Source organism: Macaca nemestrina, chromosome Y (genome assembly GCF_043159975.1).
Source record: "Macaca nemestrina isolate mMacNem1 chromosome Y, mMacNem.hap1, whole genome shotgun sequence".
In the NCBI taxonomy this organism is placed as follows: Eukaryota; Metazoa; Chordata; class Mammalia; order Primates; family Cercopithecidae; genus Macaca; species Macaca nemestrina.
This window is the reverse complement of record NC_092146.1, coordinates 4,994,771-5,015,797: the sequence shown is the minus strand read 5'-3', so window position 1 is coordinate 5,015,797 and position 21,027 is coordinate 4,994,771. Positions and strand designations below refer to the sequence as shown.

At 37.5% G+C, this 21,027-nt stretch overlaps 1 protein-coding gene across 16 annotated transcripts in view; it reads right to left on the bottom strand.

The window, feature by feature from the left end:
• The window catches only part of LOC139360963 (thymosin beta-4-like), a 226,246-nt gene that overhangs the window by 68,409 nt on the left and 136,810 nt on the right, over positions 1-21,027 (bottom strand). For 9 of the 16 annotated variants that reach the window (XM_071089474.1, XM_071089463.1, XM_071089472.1 and 6 more), the window contains one exon: positions 18,307-18,369. In XM_071089474.1, coding sequence (XP_070945575.1) covers positions 18,307-18,369 — 63 coding nt within the window. Of the gene's footprint in view, positions 1-1,825; positions 1,857-11,466; positions 11,619-18,306; positions 18,370-21,027 lie in introns of all 16 variants that reach the window. The other 7 variants (XR_011618533.1, XR_011618535.1, XR_011618534.1 and 4 more) reach the window with 2 other exon arrangements.

Sequence of the window (21,027 nt, the reverse complement as noted above, 5' to 3'; positions counted from 1 at the left end):
ATTATAATTGCCTTTGCAAAGAGCCAGGGATTGAGGGGCTTCTTTTCCCGCTCCTAGCCAACAACCAGGATTGTGGACTACAATGAAACCTCGAATATACAATTTCCTGAAATGAGTGCTCCATCATTATCACCACTGTCACCACCACCACCATCACCATCATTGCCATCATCATTAGCAGTGGCAGTTAATCACCAAGAGATGCTGATGTCTGCCACATCCCTCACTCTACCCCAGTTGCTTTACTTTCTCATCTCACTTATTCTTCCCACTTCCCACAATTGTTATTATTTCCATTTTACAAATGGGGAAACATCAGCTCAGGGAGATAATATAGCTCAAATCACAAAACACATGAGTTTGGGCAATGATGACAGCCAGTGTTTTCTGAGGGCCCCACCATATCTCAGGGTAAAATAAGATTAGGCTCACCCAGAAAAAATCTGCTTCCCTATCAGAATTTCCCAGGGAGCTTCTAAAACTGACGTCCTGGGTAAACTACTGACCCCTTACTTCTGCACCCTGCACTTTGGAAAGAATCCCTGCTGGTCCCAATGTGTGGCCAAGAATAGAAATCTGCTGGGTGAATAGCTGTCTAAATTTTTGTGTTTGGTTATTAGATTTCATGATTCTACATGTTTATAAATAACCTGAATATTCTAAAATGCAATCTTACACTTCCCAGTAAGACATATTAGGGTGATTCCCAATTTCTGAATGCTTCACTCCCAAAGCACAGTGAGATGAACAAAAAATTAATTCAATACAAGAGCATGAAGACAAGGTAGTGAGACAATGAAATGAGATGAGAAGGGATAGAAGAGAGTTAAAAACTTGTCAACAATTGCAGCTATCAACTGTAGCACACAACTCAGACTTCCACAACTCTCTGATTGGACAGAAGACTGGCCTTACAAAGATTATTTTCTGATAAGCAAGCGCAGACAGTAAGTCAGTTTCAGTTAACTTAAAGAGGCTGTGCACAAACTTTGTATAGTCCTATAGTTCACTTTTCAATGTAACAAGACAAATTTGTCTCATTTTGATGCTAAAACCTCATGCAAAAGTGAACACTGGATATATGTTATTATGAGAGTATTTTAAGAGAGTTAGCCAAAGTTTTAGCAGAAAAATGCCCAAGGAAGCTTCAGGAGAGAGCCCTTTTCCACCACAATAATGTCCCTGCTCATTCCTCTCATCAAACAAAAGTAATTTTGCCAGAATTTCAATGGGAAATCATTAGGTATCCAACTTACAGTCCTGATTTGTCTCCTTCTGACTTGTTTTCGTTTCCTGTTCTTATAAGAATATTTAAAGGGCATCTATTTTTCTTCAGTGAATATTTTTCAAAATCTACCATTGACATGGTTAAATTCCCAGGACACTCAGTTTTTTAGGTATAGACTAAGTGGCTGGTAACATCAAATTAAAAAGTGTCTTAAGCTTGATAGAGCTTATCTTGGGAAACAATGTTTATATGTTTTATTTTTAGCTTTTGATTACATTTTTTCATGAACTTTCTGAAGGCCTCTTGTACATGCAGCCACTTTCTTCAGACATTGGACAATAGTTGGCACAAGACAAGAAAATCTGAAAGGACACAAATGAAAAAATGAATGATTTGATCCAGTTTCAAATCTACAGTGCAAGGATGGCTGATCCCAAGATAGTTCTGCAATATTTTCAAGTTGTGGAGAAACAGATTAAAGCTTGAGGCTGAGATGGCCAGCTCTTGTGGGCAGACTATCAAGCAGGATGAAACTGCATGAAGAGAGAAACACGGAGAGGTTCAGAGGGACTTCTTCATTTTTAGCTGAATACTGACCTGAATGTGCATGGCTTCAGACTGCGTAAGTCTAGGGAAAGAACAACCAAACATCAATAAAGGAAACCATTCTAGTAAAAACCCACATTTCAGACAGTCAGAGTGGAGAGAATGCGCAACTCATGAAGCGATGGCTAGAGTCCTTAGAAGGATATGACTTTAGTAATGGGATAAGTTAGGCAATTCTAAAGGCTACTCTGAACCTACCTGAAGAAACTTAAAAGAAACCTCAAAATAAGAAAACAAATCTCAAAAGGAACTTAATTACATGTTAGAACAAAGTCTAAAGCTTTCTAGAAAGATATAGCAAAATTCAAAACACAAAAACTTGAGATCCAACCAAAAGTAATTCACTGTGCAAAGAAGAAAGAAATTGTGGCACGTAAACAAGATGGGAAAAACAAGATCTACAGAAGCAGAATGAGACATTATTATAAAGATGATAAAATTAACAGTGAAGGACATGTAAAAGCTATTACAAATATGCTCCGTATGCCCAATAATGTGGAGGAAAATGTGGACATAGGGAGGAAAGGAATGAAAGATACAGAACAGAACTGTGTAGAACTTCTAAAAGTAAATAGGAAGAAATGAAAGATATGCCAAATGGGATTTTTAAAATATTAGACACTATGGAAGACAAGATTACTTAAAAGAAAAGCAAAGACACAATGATTAAAACAAACAAAACAAACAAACAAAAACAACAACTATCAAAATGGGCTGGGTGTGGTGATTCACTCCTGTAATCCCAGCACTTTGGAAGGCCAAGGCAGGAGGATCACCTGAGGTTGGGAGTTCAAGACCAGCCTGACCAACATGGAAAAACCCTGTGTCTACTAAAAGTATAAAATTAGCTAGACATGGTGGTGCATGCCTGTAATCCCAGCTACTTCAGAAACTGAGGCAGGAGAATTGCTTGAACCCGAGAGGCAGAGGTTGCACTAAGTAGAGATTGCGCCATTGCATTCCAGCCTGGGCAGCAAGACTCTGTCTCAAAAAAAAAAAAAAAAAGAAAAAGAAAAAAAAAAAAACTATCAAAATGAAGCAGAGGATGGAAAATGACCAAAAAGAAAAAAAAACAAAAACAAAATATAACACAACAGATTGTAGACTCATTGACCCATGAAACAAAATAAGCTGGTCTAATATGTATCATTAGAGTCCCAGAAGGAGAGAAGAGAGAAGATGGGACAAATAAATAACGTTGAACACTAAATTAAAAATTTGATTAATATGTTATGTCTATAGTTAGAGGAATCTCAGTTACCCCTAAGCAGAAGAAACAAAGATAATTCAATCAAAGTATATTTAATCATATGCTTCATATACCAGATACAGAAAGAAAATCTTCAAAGCAGATAGAAAAATAAAAAGACACTTTATAAACAGTAAAACAATAAGAATGTCAAAAGATTTTTCAGAAAATATGCATGACAGAAGAAAATGAAATGATATCTTTAAAATACTATTTTTTAAAATAAATTAACCTGAAATTTTATACCCATGAAATATCTTTAAAAACTGAAGATGCTGAGGTGGGTGGATCACAAGGTCAGGAGATCAAGACCATCCTGGCTAACACAGTGAAACCCCGTCTCTACTAAAAATACAAAAAAAATTAGCAGGACATGGTGGTGGGCAGCTCTAGCCTCAGCTACTTGGGAGGCTGAGGCAGGAGAATGGTGTGAACCCAGGAAGGGGAGCTTACAGTGAGCCGAGATTGCACCACTGTACTCCAGCCTGGGTGACAGAGCAAGACCACATCTTAACGAAAAAACAAAAAAACAAAAAAAAACTGAAGATGTCTTAAAGACTACCTCAGATATACAGAAAGTGGATCCATAACAACTACCCCGATTACAAATGTTAAAAACAAAAGGAAAATGGTAACAGATGAACACTGGGGTCTACACAAACAATGAAGAGTTCTGGAAATAATAAATACGTGATTATATTAAAAAGATGATTTTTTTTTTGTTTTTATATCTCTAAAAGAAGATAAATTTAAAGCACAAATGATAAAAATGTGATGTGGAGCTTGCAACAAATGTAGAAGAATGACTTTTAACACTAATGCAAATGAAGGAAATAAACAATGGAAGTATACATTTATAACATTTTCACATCACACCTGAAGTCATTCATGACCAAACATACTGTGTTCCAAAAAGCAATTCTGAAAAAATTCAAGAAGATAGAAATCTGAAGTACTGTCTTAAGAAAAGGTAACTTAACCAGAAATCAATAGAAAGATACCTCTAAAATTCTCAAATATTTACAAAATAAACCATGCCTTCGTGTGAAACTCAAAGATAGAATTACAAAACTAATTAGAAAATTTACCTGTGTAAAACCAAAAACATGCTATAACACAAAATGTGGGTTTTAGCTAAAGTAGTTCATAGGGCAAAATTTATAGCATAAAGTTCTTACATAAGAAATGAAAATAAGATCTCAACTATCTAAGCTCCCACAATAAGATAGTATATAAAGAAGGTCAAACTCTTCAAAATTAAGCAAAAGTAAAATAAATAAATAAAATAAAGATCAAAAACCAACAGCATAGGAAATGACCAAAATAAAGAAAAGCAACAAAAGAAAAAGTTATTTTTTAAAGGAGCACTAAAATTGACAAAATTCTATCCAGATGAATCGAGAAAGAAATAGAGAGTACATAACTTATCAATATCAGTATTGCAAAAAATTTCATCACTACTGACCTAATAGACATCAAAATGCTAACAATAAAGGTGAATTAGGCAATATGAACTACCCTATTTTTATTAATGTGATAACTTGCATCAAACAGTTCACTTTCTACAAAGTCTCAGGCAATATAAATGCTACTGAAAAAGCAATGGAAAATGTGAATAGCCCTATGTCTACTAAAAATTTGAAATAACATATAAAAGTCTCAATAAGTAGATAAAATTTAAGCCCATACAGGAGCCAGAAGGAAACCTCTCATTCTACTTCTTAGAGAAGATAGATGTTAGAATTCCTTCCACACTCCTCCATGAAAGCTCTGTCAATTCAGATAAAAGGAGACTCTCTTCATTCATTGATTCATTTAACCTGAGTCCATCATTCTCCTAGTTACATGACACAGGAATACTAAACTTTGTTCCTGCTATCATGTTTGGACTGCATTGGGGAATAAAAATAAAGCAACAATTACAATTATGCATCTTTAGTAATAAAACAGTATTTTTGCTTTTATTTATAAAGAACAATTTTTATCTGCTATTTTTTTCTTTTTTTGTTGTTTTGTTTTTTTGAAATAGGGTATCACTCTGTCATTCAGGCTAGAGTGTAGTGGCACAAATATGGGTCACTGAAACCCAACCTCCTGGGCTCAAGCAATCCCCCTGCCTCAGCCTCCTATCTAGCTGGGACCACAGGTATGTGCCACCATGTCTGCTCTTTTTTTTTTTTTTGAAAAGATGGAATCTGATTTTGTTGTCCAGACTGACCTTAAACTCTTAAACTCCTGGGCTCAAGTGATCCTCCCATCTTGGCCTCCCAAAACACTGGGATTATAGGTGTGAGCCACTCAGCCCAGACTCATCTGCTGATTTTTAATCATTTTAAGCTAATTCACACACTGTCCCTGTAGACTATCACAGCAGCAATCACAGAAGGTTTCATGGAATTGGTAGAAAACTTCATGTTAGGGCTTTTTTGTTTGTTTGTTTTTTAAAACAGGGTCTCACTCTGTCACCCTGACTAGAATGCAGTGGTACAAACATGGCTCACTGCCATCTTGACCTCCTGGACTCATGCAATCCTCCTGCGCCAGCCTCCCCTTCTACAAGCATATGGTATCATAGGCACAAACATGACTATACCTAAAAATGGGGCACCCCAGTACCCAAGAAGTACATCCACATACTTGCTACTCAAAGGCTAGGCCTTGGTTCATCAGCATTCGCATCCCTTGGGAGCTTGCTGGAAATAAAGACTCTCCTGGCTGCACCATATACCTACTGAATACCATATGCCTACTGAACACCACATACCTGCTTAATCAGAATCTGCATTAAAGCAGATTCCTAGATGATTCATGTGCATGACCAAGTGTGAGAAGGCCAGTTCTGGATCATGCTGGACACTGGAGTTGGCATCTTCAGATGCATGAGTTTCTCCCTCTCCACATTGAAATTTCCTTCAGCCCTAGTTCCTTACTCCAGAAATCTAGTTATCCAGTTTGTGCTCCATGTATCTCTGACTTAACATTCCTCCCTGCCCCCTGGCATATAAATGTATTCCAGTCTTTCCAAGGTAAAACACAAAAATCAGTTTCTCAACCATGAAATCCCCCTAACCACAGTCTCCTCTCTCTCCTCTATGCTCTAGAGACAGTCTTAGGGAAAGACTTTAAACTTACAGAAAGAGTTGCATGTATGTGGTCTGAATTTCCTCCTTATATTTTATTCTATAACCCAGAGTTGTATGTGTTACCTACTATTGATGCACAGAAAGTCTCAAACAGATTTCTGGTGACTTCCTAACTACAAAACTTTGTGAGCCCTTTCAGTCCGCATCTCACTGACCTGCCATAGAATTAAAAAACGTTGACCTTGTCTTCCTCTTTCATAGTAAAAGTAGCCAATGTGTATGTAATGTGTGTTATCTTCAGATACTGGTTAAGTGCTTTACATGCATTCAAGAAAATTCTTTTTACTTAAATTTAATGCTTTTGCAACTTTCATGATACTCCCCTAACTGCTTATGTGCCTACTTGCCTACCCCTTCTTTTTTTTTTTTTTTTTTTTTTTTTTTTTTTTTTTGAGACGGAGTCTTGCTCTGTCGCCCAGGCTGGAGTGCAGTGGCGCGATCTCGGCTCACAGCAAGCTCCGCCTCCCGGGTTCACGCCATTCTCCTGCCTCAGCCTCCCGAGTAGCTGGGACTACAGGTGCCCACAACCGCGCCCGGCTAATTTTTTGTATTTTTAGTAGAGATGGGGTTTCACCGTGGTCTCGATCTCCTGACCTTGTGATCCGCCCGCCTCGGCCTCCCAAAGTGCTGGGATTACAGGCGTGAGCCACCGCGCCCGGCGCCTACCCCTTCTTTTCAGACTTAGGTCTTTAAATCATTCTGAATAATCTCCAGTCTTGGTCCCATAAATTTTCACAACTCATCAATTCTTCTACAACTGAGTCTAGAATAATTTGATACTCCCTGGAGTAATATAAAAATTACATGAAAACTGAGTCTCAGTGCTTAAAAAAGGAAAAAAAAAAAAAAAAAAAAAAAAACTATGTTCCGGAACTATACAATTTGATACAATGCAGATTGCACCCATCATATAGTGGTTGGCAAAGAAAATCTCATAACAATTATAAAAATCCATAGGCATTTTCTTCTGCCATCCAATAACACTGCTTTTGTCAAAGTCCACAATGAGCTCCCTGTTGCAGAATCCAATGATCAAATTTAAAGTCTCCATGTTCTTGCAGTATTTGACGCAACTGATTACCTCTTTCTTCTTGAAAAGCTTTCATCATTTGGCTATCGGAACACCACACTGCCCTGTGTTTTCTCCCACCTTATTGGCGTCTCTTGGTCTCCTTCTTCTTCCCCCCATCCCTCTTATGTTGCTGTGATTTTAACTCAAAGACCTGTTTTCTTTCTGTTACCTCATTGAATTTTATGAAACAGTACCATCATTCATGGCATTTGTTCTATTTCCCAATAATTCTCACCTAAATTCCAAACTCCTGTGGCTATTTGCCTACAGTACATCTCACACTGATGTCCATTTGCATCAGAAATATACCACGCTCAACAGCAAACTTCTGGTCTATATTTTCTCCCCACCCGACCCCTGAAGCTATCTGAGTCTGACACATATTCCAGATCTCATATATTCCAACTTTCTTACCCTAGTTTTTAAGGACAAAAGCCCTGGCAACAGTATTTATTCAACTCTTTCTCTCATTCCGCATATGCAACCTGTCACCATGACCACCCTTGACTGAGCCATGACCATCTCTCATTTGCTCAGTGAATCAGATTGTACCGACTAGAAGAAAAAGCCCAAGTGTCTCACCCACTAGCCATACTACTGCAAGTGCCATTTTAGTGTCCCTAAAGAATTGACAACTACCCTAAAACAAAGTACCTAAGAGCCACACTATAGTGCTCATAGGAAAATATTTCCAAATAGCACATCATCTTGCTATAAAAATTGAGTCCATCTTTCAGTTTGGATTCCATTTTAATGAATCCGGGATAATTCATTAATAGGATTCTCAAACAAATACAGGTGATCTTATCTATGACTCCTAGAACATGGCATTCAAATCTAACTTTATTCTTTTAAGGCTGTAGTATACCATCATCTGCCAAAAAAGAAAAGACATTCCTCTGTTTTTAAAGAATAGCAACAAAGTTCATCTTTATTTCCACTTTACAAGTGTATTCTAATTGGGGGCGCTATTGTTCTGATATGCTAAAGCAAAAGATTGCTAAATGGTACTAAATTATATGTGTTGATCCTTTTCCACCCCAAAACATATCTGGGGCATATTATGTCCCTTTCATGTTTAGCTCTCATCAGCTTCCTTCAAGACCTTCAACTACTTTATAGACATATCCAGGCAGGTAGAGGTTCTGTTCCAATTCCTAAAGGGATGCATTTAATTATCACTCTAAATTTTAAGGCATAAAACAAGGTTGTGGGCTAGGCACAGTGGCTCATGCCTGTAATTTCAGCAGTTTGAGAAGTTGAGCAGTGTAGATCACAAGACCAGGAGCTCGAGATCATCTTGACCAGGATGATGAATCCTCGTCTCTACTAAAAATATAAAAACGTTAGCCAGGCTTGGTGCTGCACCACCTGTAATTCCAGCTATTCGGGAGGCTGAGGCAGGAGAATCGCTTGAACCTGGGAGCAGAGGTTGCAGTGAGCTGAGATCCGGCCATTTCACTCTCAGCCTGGGCAATAGAGGGAGACTCCACCTCAAAAAAAAAAAAAAAAAAAAAAAAGGTTGCGGAGCAGTGACGAGATAAAAAAGTTTTGAGTGCAAGAAATCCCTATATAGGAGAGAGGATCATGTTAGCCCTCCTACTTTCTGAGTTCTCTTTTCAGTAGTATTGGAATATTTCCTTAAGTCTTCCTTCTTTCCTTGAAGTGCCATTAATTAATTACGATTGTGAGCCACTTAAACTTATGTGTCTTTTAAGGGTAAGCCTGTCAAAGCAGGGATGATCAGGCCAAGAACTTTACATTCAACATAGGTTCATCTTTTATATCCTGATGAAGAATGTAAAACTTCATCCTATACTGTGTGTGCTGTGACATAGAATAGGTTTAGGAGGGAAAACCAAATACAGCAGAAAAGAAACATAATTAAAAGCTACACCACTTGGATTTTAGATATTATACTGCACTAACCAACTATGTGATACTGGGCATATAAATCCCTTCTCCTTGTGTATCAGTTTCTTTGTCCATCAAGCATACCTAAAGATTGCACATCTAACTTCTTCCAAGGACTGTCAATGGAAATTAAATCTATAAGTCTGAAAGACAATTCAAAAAGCAAAAATCACAAAAGAGATTACTTGATAATTATACATGTAGTAAAATGAAAACCTCCTTTTGCTTCCTATTTCCAGGCAGAGAAAGACTGCATATCTCAGGACACATACTGATGCAAAACAACTTATATTTTGAGCCTTGATTAATCCCTGAAGCCAATGATGTTTCACTTTTCTATGACCCCAACACATACTGCATACTTCCAATCATGACATCCACTGAGTTCTTAGTATTGAGATGTCATGAATCAGAAACATCAAAATCAAAGAAGACAGCTATTTTATCAGTTGTTTTACCCAGTGTTGACATCCACTGAGTTCTTAGGGTTGAGATGCCATGAATCAGAAACGTCAAAATCAAAGAATGGGAGTGTTTTATTCAGTAAGGAGGCAAGTCATAAACAATTATATACCAAGTTTCACCAAAACTAAGATCATTAAGAATGAGAAAGAAAAGACTGCCAGCTAAAATTTAAGGTTCCATTGATTATAAGAAGGGAAGATTTATTTTTCTTTTTTTATTATACTTTAAGTTCTGGGATATATATGCAGAATGTGCAGGTTTGTAACATAGGTATACACATGCCATGGTGGTTTGCTGCACCCACTGACTCATCACCTACATTAGGCATTTCTCCTAATGCTATCCCTTCTCCAGTCCCCCACACCCCAAGAGGCCCCAGTGTGTGATGTTCCCCTCCCTATGTCCATGTGTTCTCATTGTTCAACGCCCACTCATGAGTGAGAACATGTAATGTTTGGTTTTCTGTTGCTGTGTTAGTTTGCTGAGATTGATGGTTTTCCAGCTTCATCCATGTCCCTGCAAAAGACATGAACTCATCCTTTTTACATTACTGCATAGTATTCTATGGTGTATATGTGCCACATTTTCTTTATCCAGTCTATCACTGATGGGCATTTGGGTTGGTTCTAACTCTTTGCTATTGTGAACAGTGCTGCAGTAAACATACGTGTGCATGTGTCTTTATAGCAGCATGATTTATAATCCTTTGGGTATATACCCAATAATGGGATTGCTGGGTCAAATGGTATTTCTGATTCTAGATACTTGAGGAATTGCCACACTGTCTTCCACAATGGTTGAACTAGTTTACACTCCCACTAACAGTGTAAAAGCATTTCTATTTCTCCACATTTTCTCTAGCATCATTGTTTCCTGAGTTTTTAATGATCACTATTCTAAGTGGCATGAGATGGTATCTAATTGTGGTTTTGATTTGCATTTCTCTAATGACCCGTGATGATGGGCTTTCTTTCATATGTTTGTTGGCTGCATAAATGTCTTCTTTTGAGAAGGGTCTGTTCATATCCTTGACCCACTTTTTGATGGGTTGTTTGTTTTTTCCTTGTAAATTTGTTTAAGTTCCTTGTAGATTCTAGATATTAGCCCTCTGTCAAATGAATAGCTTGCAAAAATTTTCTCACATTCTGTAGGCTGCCTGGTCACTCTGATAATAGCTTTTTTTTTTGCTGTGCAGAAACTCTTTAGTTTAATTAGATCCCGTATGTCAATTTTGCCTTTTGTTGCCATTGCTTTGGTATTTTAGTCATGAAGTCTTTGCCCATGCCTAAGTCTTTGCCCATGCCTATGTCCTGAATCATATTGCCTAGGTTTTCTTCTAGAGTTTTTATGGTTTTAGGTCTTATGTTTTAGTCTTTAATCCATCCTAAATTAGTTTTTGTATAAGGTGTAAGAAAGGGGTCCAGTTTCAGTTCTCAGCATATGGCTAGCCAGTTTTCCCAACATCATTTATTAAATAGTCACAGTAGCCAGACTGCCTCTCTAGATTTCTCCTGTCTGGGCTGGGCATCTCTGAAAGAATTGCAGCAGCCCCAGTATGGACTTAAAGATAAAACTCTGTATCCCTTGGACACAGCACTTTCAGGAAGGATCAGCTTTGGGCACAGCTTCAGCAGACTTAACCATTCCTGCCTCCTGGCTCTGAAGAGAGCAGCGGATCTCCCAGCACAGCGTTCAAACTCTGTTAAGGGACAGACTGCCTCCTTAAGTAGGTCCCTGACCCCTGTGTCTCCTGACTGGGAGATACCTCCCAACAGGGGTTGAAAGATACCTCATACAGCAGAGCTCTGGCTGGCATGTGGCAGGTGCCCAAGAAGCTTCCAGAGGAAGGAAGAGGCAGCAATCTTTGCTGTTCTGCAGCCTCCGCTGGTGATATCCAGGGAAACAGGATCTGGAGTGGACCTTCAGCTAACTCGAGCAGACCTGCCGCACAGGGGTCTCACTGTTAGAAGGAAAACTATCAAACAGAAAGGAATAGCATCAACATCAACAAAAAGGAAGTCCACACAGAAACTCCATCTGAAGGCCACCAACAGCAAAGAACAAATCCACAAAGATGAGGAAAAATGAGTGCATAAGTCAGAAAATTCCAAAAACCACCAGGCACGGTAGCTCACACGTATAATCCCAGCACTTTGGGAGGCCAAGACAGGTGGGTCACGAGGTCAGGAGATCGAGACCATCCTGGCTAACGTGGTGAAACTAAAAATACAAAAAAGTTAGCCTGGCATGGTGGTAGGCACCTGTAGTCCCAGCTACTCAGGAGGCTGAGGCAAGACAATGGTGTGAACCTGGGAGACAGAGTTTGCAGTGAGCCGAGATCGAGCCTCTGCACCCCAACCTGGGTAACATTGCAAGATACTGTCTCAAAAAAAAAAAAAAAGAAAGAAAAAAATTACAAAACTAGAATGCCTCTTCTCCTGCAAAGGATCACAAATCCTCGCCAGCAAGGGAACAAAATTGGGTGGAGAAGGATTGTGACAAATTGACAGAAGTAGGCTTCAGAGGATGGGAAATAACAAACTCCTCTGAGCTAAAGGAATATATTTTAACTCAATGCGAGAAAGTTAAGAACCTTGAAAAAAGGTTAGACGAATTACTAACTAGAATAACCAGTTTAGAACACATAAATGACCTGATGCAGCTGAAAAAGCACAAGAACTTCATGAAGCATACACAAGTATCAATAGTCAAATCAATCAAGCATAAGAAATGATATCAGAGATTGAAGATCAATTTAATGAAGCAAAGCATGAAGACAAGATTGGAGAAAAAAGAATAAAATAAACAAACAAATCCTCCACGAACCATGGAACTATGTGAAAAGACCAAATCTATGAGTGATTGGTGCACCTGAAAGTGATGGGGAGAATGGAACCAGTTGTAAAACACTCTTTAGGATATTATCCAGGAGAACTTTCCAAACTTAGCAAGACAGGCCAATATTCAAATTTAGGAAATACAAAGGACGTCACAAAAATATTCCTCAAGAAGAGCAACCCCAAGATACATAATCATCAGATTAACCAGGGTTAAAATGAGTGAAAAATGTTGAGGGCAAAAGAGAAGCCCGATAAGACTAACAGTGATCTCTCTGTGTTTCTGCAAGAGATCACTACAAGCAAGAAGAGAGTGGGAGCCAACATTCAACATTCTTAAAGAATAGACTTGTTAGCCCAGAATTTCATATCCAGTCAAACTAAGCTTCATAAGTGAAGGAGAAATAAAGTCCTTTACAGACAAGGAAATGCTGAGAGATTTTGTCACTACCAGGCCTGTCTTACAGGAGTTCCTGAAGGAATCACTAAACATGGAAAGGAACAACCAGTACCAGCCACTGCAAAAACATACCAAATTGTAAAGGCCATCAACACTATGAAGAAACTGCATGAACTAACGGGAAAAATAACCAGCTAGCATCAGAATGACATAATCAAACTCACACATAATAACAGTAACCTTATATGTAAATGAGCTAACTGCCCCAAGTAAAGGACACAGACTGGCAAATTGGATAAACAGTCAAGAGCCATCTGGTGTACTGTATTCAGGAGACCCATCTCATATGCGAAGACACACATAGCCTCAAAATAAAGGATGGAGGAGTATTTACCAAGCAAATGGAAAGCAAAGAAAAAAACGGCAGGGATTGCAATCTTAGTCTCTGATAAAACAGACTTCAAACTAACAAAGATCAAAAGAGACAAAGAAGGCCACACAATGGTACCACGTAATGGTAAAGGGAACAATTCAACAAGAAGATCTAACTATCCTAAATATATATGCACCCAATACAGGAGCACCTAGATTCATAAAGTAAGTTCTTAGAGACCTACAAAGAGACTTAGACTTGCACACATTAATAATGGGAGACTTTAACACTCCACTGTCAATATTAAACAAGTCAATGAGACAGAAAATTAACAAGGATATTCTGGACTTGAACTCAGTTCTGGACCAAGCGGGCCTAATAGACATCTACAGAACTCTCCACCCCAAATCAACAGAATATACATTTTTCTCAGCACCACATCACAATTATTCTAAAATTGTCCACATAATTAGAAGTAAAACACTCTTCAGCCAATGCAAAAGAATGGAAATCATAACAAACAATCTCTCAGACCAGAGTGCAATCAAATTAGAACTCAGGATTACAAAACGCACTCAAAACCACATGACTACATGGAAACTGAACAACCTGCTACCGAATGACTACTGGATACATAACCAAATGAAGGCAGAAATAAAGATATTCTTTGAAACCAATGAGAACAATGACACAACATACCGGAATCTCTGGGACACAGCTAAAGCAGTGTGTAGAGATAAATTTATAGCACTAAATGCTCACAGAAGAAAGTGGGAGAAAGGAGTATTTCAATCTAGGAAAATGTACATTTTGGATTTGGTAAAAAATAAACAAATAAATAATAAAAATAATAGAACAGTGATAATGGTTAGTTAACAAATTAAACCAACGAAACAGAATCTATCTGCCTGTCTATGTATCTATCATTACATGTCATGTTCAAAAAATTGATACATTAAAAAAACCTATATAATCCAGAGGACTGCTGAAATATCTTAATTTTATTACTGTTCTAACACAAATGTTTAACTTCCTCTTTTAAAAATGACATTATTACCTCTGATATCAGCCTAAAAATAGAAAGTTGCCTTGTAACATATAAGCATAGGTAATCAAATGAGAAGTGAAAGAGATCAGGATTTGAGAACAAAATGAACCAATTCTAGATATGTTGCTATTAACATGTCTCCAAAAGTCTCTTTCACATAGGAAAACTTATTTTGTGATTAAAATTATCAAGAACAATGCTTTATGTTTAGAAGTGGGTGCTTGGGTGCTGGTAATACAGATTAAGAAGTAACAATAATCTAAATGGTTAGGTGAATTTTGCAATATAATTGTGACTGTTCTTTGGTATGTGTTTTTTGTTTGTTTGTTTGTTTGTTTGTTTGAGACAGGGTCTCAGTCTGTTGCCCAGATTATGCAATAACATAATCATAGCTCACTGCAATTCGGAACTTCTGGCCTCAAGCAATCCTCCTGCCTCAGCTTCCCTAGGGCTGATACTACAGTCATTAGCTACTGTGTCCTCACCTGTTCTTTCTCTTGGAGCAGGAATTGACAAACTTTTTCTATAAAGGGCCAGATAATAGATATTCTCAGCCACAAGGGCCATATAATGTCACAATTACTCAATTCTGTTGTTGTAACACAAAATCAGTCAGGGACATTATGTAAAGAAACCATTGTAGTTGTATTCAAACAAAGCTTTATTTATGAAATAAAAGGCAATTCAGTTTGCCTGCAAGTCACGGTTTGCAAACCCATACCTTAAAAGACAAACCTGGACTGCCTTGCAAATAAATGTATCTAACAGGGTAACTCTTTCAGTCAAAGAATAATGTAACCTAGAGTCCCTTTTCAGTGTGAACTTTTACAAAGGGAAAACTTTGACAATCATCGATTGGAGTCATGACAATTTGTATGTATTCCTAACAAATAACGTGAGAATGGGGAGGATGAACAGGATTGTATTAGACCTGCCTCCATAAGTGACTAGGCTTAAAAATGCTGAAACAGCCATCAGTGTTTTCAAGGTTCAGCCTACTTCAACACAACAGTCAGATACTTACTGCAGATTAAAACAGATGCAGAAAACACACAGGGATGTAAAAACAATCAAAGCCACTAAAATGGAACATCAAGTCTTGAGTTATTTAACCGTTGGGCTGAAGCAACTCAACAAACTCCTCACATTAAATGGCATCTGTTTTCCCCACGTTTCAAGTTTCAATTAACTTTTCCTGCCAGAAGCGATTACAATTTGAACACCTGAGTCCCATTTTAATAAACAGTATTTGGTTCAGAACACCTCACAGTTACCTCAGAGAATGGTAGTTACAGAAACCTGCTCTTGAATTTGGAATTTACAGGGAGAAAGGTTTCAAATGACTTTCAATTGTATCTTCCTTCTCAGTGATCGTGTGTAAAAATATGAGCCCAGAGTCATTGATATTTAGGCATAATAAATTTATAAAACAAACATCTTGTTCCTCAAGATTCTATAAACAAGTGAGGAAGAGTGGCTTATGCCTATAATCCCAACACTTTGGGAGGCCAAGGTAAGCAGATCACTTAAGGCCAGGAGTTTGAGACCAGCTTGACCAACACAGCAAAATCTTGCCTCCACTAAGAATACAACAATCAGCTGAGCATCGTGGTGCATGCCTGTAATTCCAGCTACTTGGGCGGCCAAGGCACTAGAATCACATGAACTCAGGAGGCAGAAGGTGCAGTGAGTGGAGATCACAAAATAATGGCCATTGCACTCCAGCCTGGATGACACACACAAAAAAGATTCTATAAATATATTTTTTCGTGCATATGGATGTATAGCTTATGTATGGAATAGAATATAAAATAAAAGTTAAGAGCACAATAGTCACTCCAGTAGGGAGTTTGCTCTAATTGTGTTGACCAGGATTACCAATGTAGGCAAAAATTCAGAATCAATAGTTGATTCAGATACCTCACAGAGCTGTGACCCACAAGCCTATAACACATAATACAAAGTAAATACCATCGTGTTACTTTTGTACAGCTTGATAAGCTCTGTACTATGCATTGACATTGATTATCTATTTTAATAAACACCGTGCATGACCAATAGGATAAATCCCTCATTTGGAAATGAGGTTGAAGACATAGGTTAATTGATTTAACTGAATTCATAGAGTGAGTTGATTTTGCCGTTAGGATTAGACTTAAGTTCCCCTCATTCACATCTGAGATCTTTTATGCAGAGAAAATAAGCCCCAAAAAGCCTGGAATTTTTGTGTGATTTGTTTATAGCCATATCTCTACCAAACTGCAGGGGATGATGTAGGTATTCAAAAAGTTCATGTTGAATAAATGAATGAATAGATCTTTTTAAAATGGTTAAAGTGGGCACACAGAAAAAGTAAAAGCAGAACACATTAAAAAAACATGAGATGGTCTCACTCTCCTTGTCTTTGCAGCAAATCATCAGTTTTGTTTCTTTCTGCCGCATCTTTTCTATGTCTCAAGGGGCTCACTATCACCTCTGGTGATTGGCCAAGTGCAATAGACCAGGAACAACAATCAATCAGTGAGAGGGGTCAGAAGACAGGAGTTTTAGACCCAGATTTTCTACCTGGAGGGTTGGCTATGGACAAGCCATTCCTTTAAGGAGTCTCGACTTCCCAGTCCTTTCTGGCTTCCACACATAACTCTTTGGGACTTACTGTCTGCTCTGATTAACTACAGGAGTATGGGAAAGGTCATGTAAGATTATGAAGATATTTTACATACAATACATATTGATGAAGTCATTATTGTACTAATTCTGCAGTCATTTTCTCAGAATAAGATTGAGAGTGAAACACAGGCCATGGGATTATAATAACATTATTTGCTGTAGTGGATGAAGACCAGACCAATGTCTCTGGATCCTTGGAAGAGTTCCCTTTCACCCCCCAGTTCTGTTTAGAGATACTCCATTACATCATTTCATTCTGATGTTGGGGGCACTTCCTCTGGCCAAGACCCTGAACTAAACTTTCCTGACTGCCAAAGTGGACTCTTCCAACTCTTTCTTTGCTGGTCCCCAAAACTTTCAAATTCTCATAATTCTCAGGCCCACTGTCCTTGGAAACCTTGGAATCAGGCAGTCTGCCTGGCCTTATGTCAGGGCCTATGCCTCTTGTATTCCCTGGGGAAGAGAGTCCAGTAAAGCAGCTCTTCCCCTTTTTTGCATTATTGGTGATTTTAGACAGTTGTCTTCTAGGACAACATTATACAGTCTCATAATAAGGATGTTAGAGAGGTGAATGACTGGATACAAGGGTGGATGGATGAATGGAGAGATGGATGGATGGATAGATACATACATACATACATACATACATACATACATACATACATACATAGATATGTGTGGATAGATAGATAAACAGATAGATGGATGGATGGCTAGCTGGATGGATGGATGGATGGATGGATGGATGGATGGATGGATGGATGATTGGATAAATAGATACTAATCTAACTGATAGGCAGGTGAAGTAAGATGTCTCTCTCCTGTATAGTTAAAAGCAGCCCAGTATATGGGGAGAAGCCCCAAGGGAGAAAAATGAGATGAAAATATTTGAGAAACCCCATTAGCAGTAATATGAGTCTCTTCTCCCCAGTGGCATGTATATTTCAAAAGCATGTAGAAAATCTCTCAGATAGCTATGATGTAAGGTGGGAAGGTGGTGACAATCTATACCTTTAGAATGCTTCTAGTCTTACCTCCATACATCATAAAATTTTTTGTCTTGTTAGTCAATAATGCACACAGTGTGTAGCCAAGTTTTGAGAAGGCTCCATTCTTTTTACAATAATTTACATACACACACACACACACACACACACACACACACACACACACACACACCCCTGCAGTTAATGAACTCCCAAAGCTGCAGAAGAATAAGAGGGCCCATTCATACCCATAACCCCATGTAAGCACAGTCAGATTTGGGTCCAGTGTTTTAAGTACCACTGACATTCTCCTACCTCACAAAAGCTTTGGCACTGGTGTTTCTTCAGGTCCTCTGATTCCTTGCAGGGCTCCAGACACTGGAATAGAAGGACAATAAAAATAAATGAAACATGGAAACAAAGAAACAAAGCCAAGGGGGAAAATGAATTCACCTGTGATTGTTGCTTTTCAATGCCCATTTATTCTGGTTAGTTTAGAAAACTGAACAAATCACCTGCTATTTTTCACTTGGCATAAAATGAACGTGAGCAAAAGCGTCATTATGAAACAGAGAACAAAAACATACTTCAACACAATTAAAAAGCAAAAGTTACACCTCCTGGCACAAACTTATAGGGAAAGCAGTGATTCTTACCATCAGCCAGAGGAATTAGGGTAAGAAATACATATACATATACATATCCATCATATACATGGGGTTTTTTTTGTTTTTGTTTTTGTTTGTTTTTTTTTTTGAGACGGAAGTCTTGCTCTGTCATGCAGGCTGGAGTGCAGTGACATAAACTCACCACACTGCCAGCTCCACCTCCGGGATTCACACCATTCTCCTGCCTCAGCCTCCTAAGCAGCTGGGACTATAGGCACCCACCACCACACCCACCTAGTATTTTGTAGTTTTAGTACAGACAGGGTTTTACCGTGTTAGCCAGGATGGTCTTGATCTCTTGACCTCGTGATCTGCCTACCTCAGCCTCCAAAAGTGCTGGATTACAGGTGTGAGACACCGCACCCGGTCAAGAAATATTTTCTATTCAGTAAGAAATACTTTCCAAAGGTTGTTGTTTCAAAGGAACTTTTTCTCAGAATACTTAATATAACATTTCTTTTAAATACGCAGTATAGGGCTATTTTTTGTATACTCTTCTACCAGTGTTACATGAAAATGCATTGTATTAAATGTATGTCTACATATATGTGCACATATGTATTGTTAAGTTGGGTCCTTATCTCAGTGAATCCAACAGCATTAGGATAAATCCAGTTTAATCGCTCCATTAAAATACATTGACTAAATCTATTAGATTCTGACATGAGAGTTTCATAACAGAAAATGAAGTTTACTTACACACATCTGTATATAACTTATTACTATATACATCCTAATTAACAAAGACACTAGCCAGACTCCATTGTTCAAGAATGACTATAATAATAAACAGTAAGATTGTTGAATAAATGAACTATATACACAAATAATATATAGCTACATATAGTATATATAATATATAGACACATAATATATAAAGTATATATAACATGTGTGTACATATGTGATGTCTGTGTGTGCCTGATAGTAGCTATGCCTCATGGTTGAAAAAATAAAATGTTACATTCATTTGCATGGAGATTTGATTATCAAAATTATATTTAATGTAAATTATAATTGTAAACATTAATAGTCATATGTAGTAAAATGTCAGTCATCTAAATATAGGCATGGCCCTAGCTCTCCTACATTCATGATTATTTTCATTATTATATATCTTCATTATTATAATAATAAATTTCATTATTATATTCATTGGTGATAAATTTTCCAATTATAGTAGAAATTCCCAGTTAAATTTCAGACATATATAATATAGAATTCAGGATATGTGGTGTACCAATACCACTTTTTCACCGTATTTTAGTCCTCCTCCTTATTTTAAGATACAGATATAGTTAGAAGATACACTGGAAGACTCTATGAAGAAACTTATTTTCAATACCCATTGCCAATTTTTAAAATCAAAGATATGTATGAAACTAACTGCCCCATGCCAACTGTCAACTCTGTATAACAATACTGCTCAAAGCATGACCAGTGTCTGATATTATGGGCACCTCTTGGAGTTTATTTCAAATGAAAACTCATGGGCCTTCTTCTCAATCTACAATCAGAATTTCTGGGATCAGGGTTCAGAAACCTCTCTTAACAAGTTCTACTGAAAATTCTGATGCTTACTAACCTTTAAAAAGAACTACCATCAAGTTTGATATTTGCATTTAGCATCGTCTTTATGGAATAAATGTTTGTTGGATATTTCCCAAGTGAAATAACAGAGACGTAATCTTGCAAGTAGCTGAATCTCTACCCATGAACAATCCCCATGTTTGGAGTAATGTGTCTTTTTTACTTTACATAAGTTTCATTAATAGCATATATTTCTTATGACAATATTTTAGATTCTATAGTCAATAATGTTGCATATGAACAATTCATTTTTAATTATTTTAATTTTAAAATTTTTGAGCTCTTTAATAGTTTTTTCCAAGACGTACGTGAGCCTGTCCTAACTTACAGTGCTTACCTCTCCAAAGCATGTTCAAAAACAATTTTTTTAACCAGTATAGCAATCCCAAACGAAAGCCAATTTTCTAGTAGCAATGAAACGTTGTTTAAAAACTTATCCAACTTACATATCTTATGAGTTCCTTAAAGAGTTAATTTTGTTACTTACGGCTATATCGACTTTGCTCCAAAGCAAAAATATTTAGTGGTTATTTAATAAGTATGCTTAGACTGAATTCTTCCTCAAGACCATCTGAAGTGAACACATGGCACTCCTGCCATTGGCAAAGTAAGTCTTTATCATTTCACTCAAGGAACAAACATTTATTCCATAAAGAAACTGTTAAATGCTGTGTGGCTAACAATGTCTGAAAATAGGCATGTGATTTTTGTTTTCTCTCATTGCTAAAAATATAAATTATAAAAATATGCTGCTACATGTGTATACAGGTGCATTTTC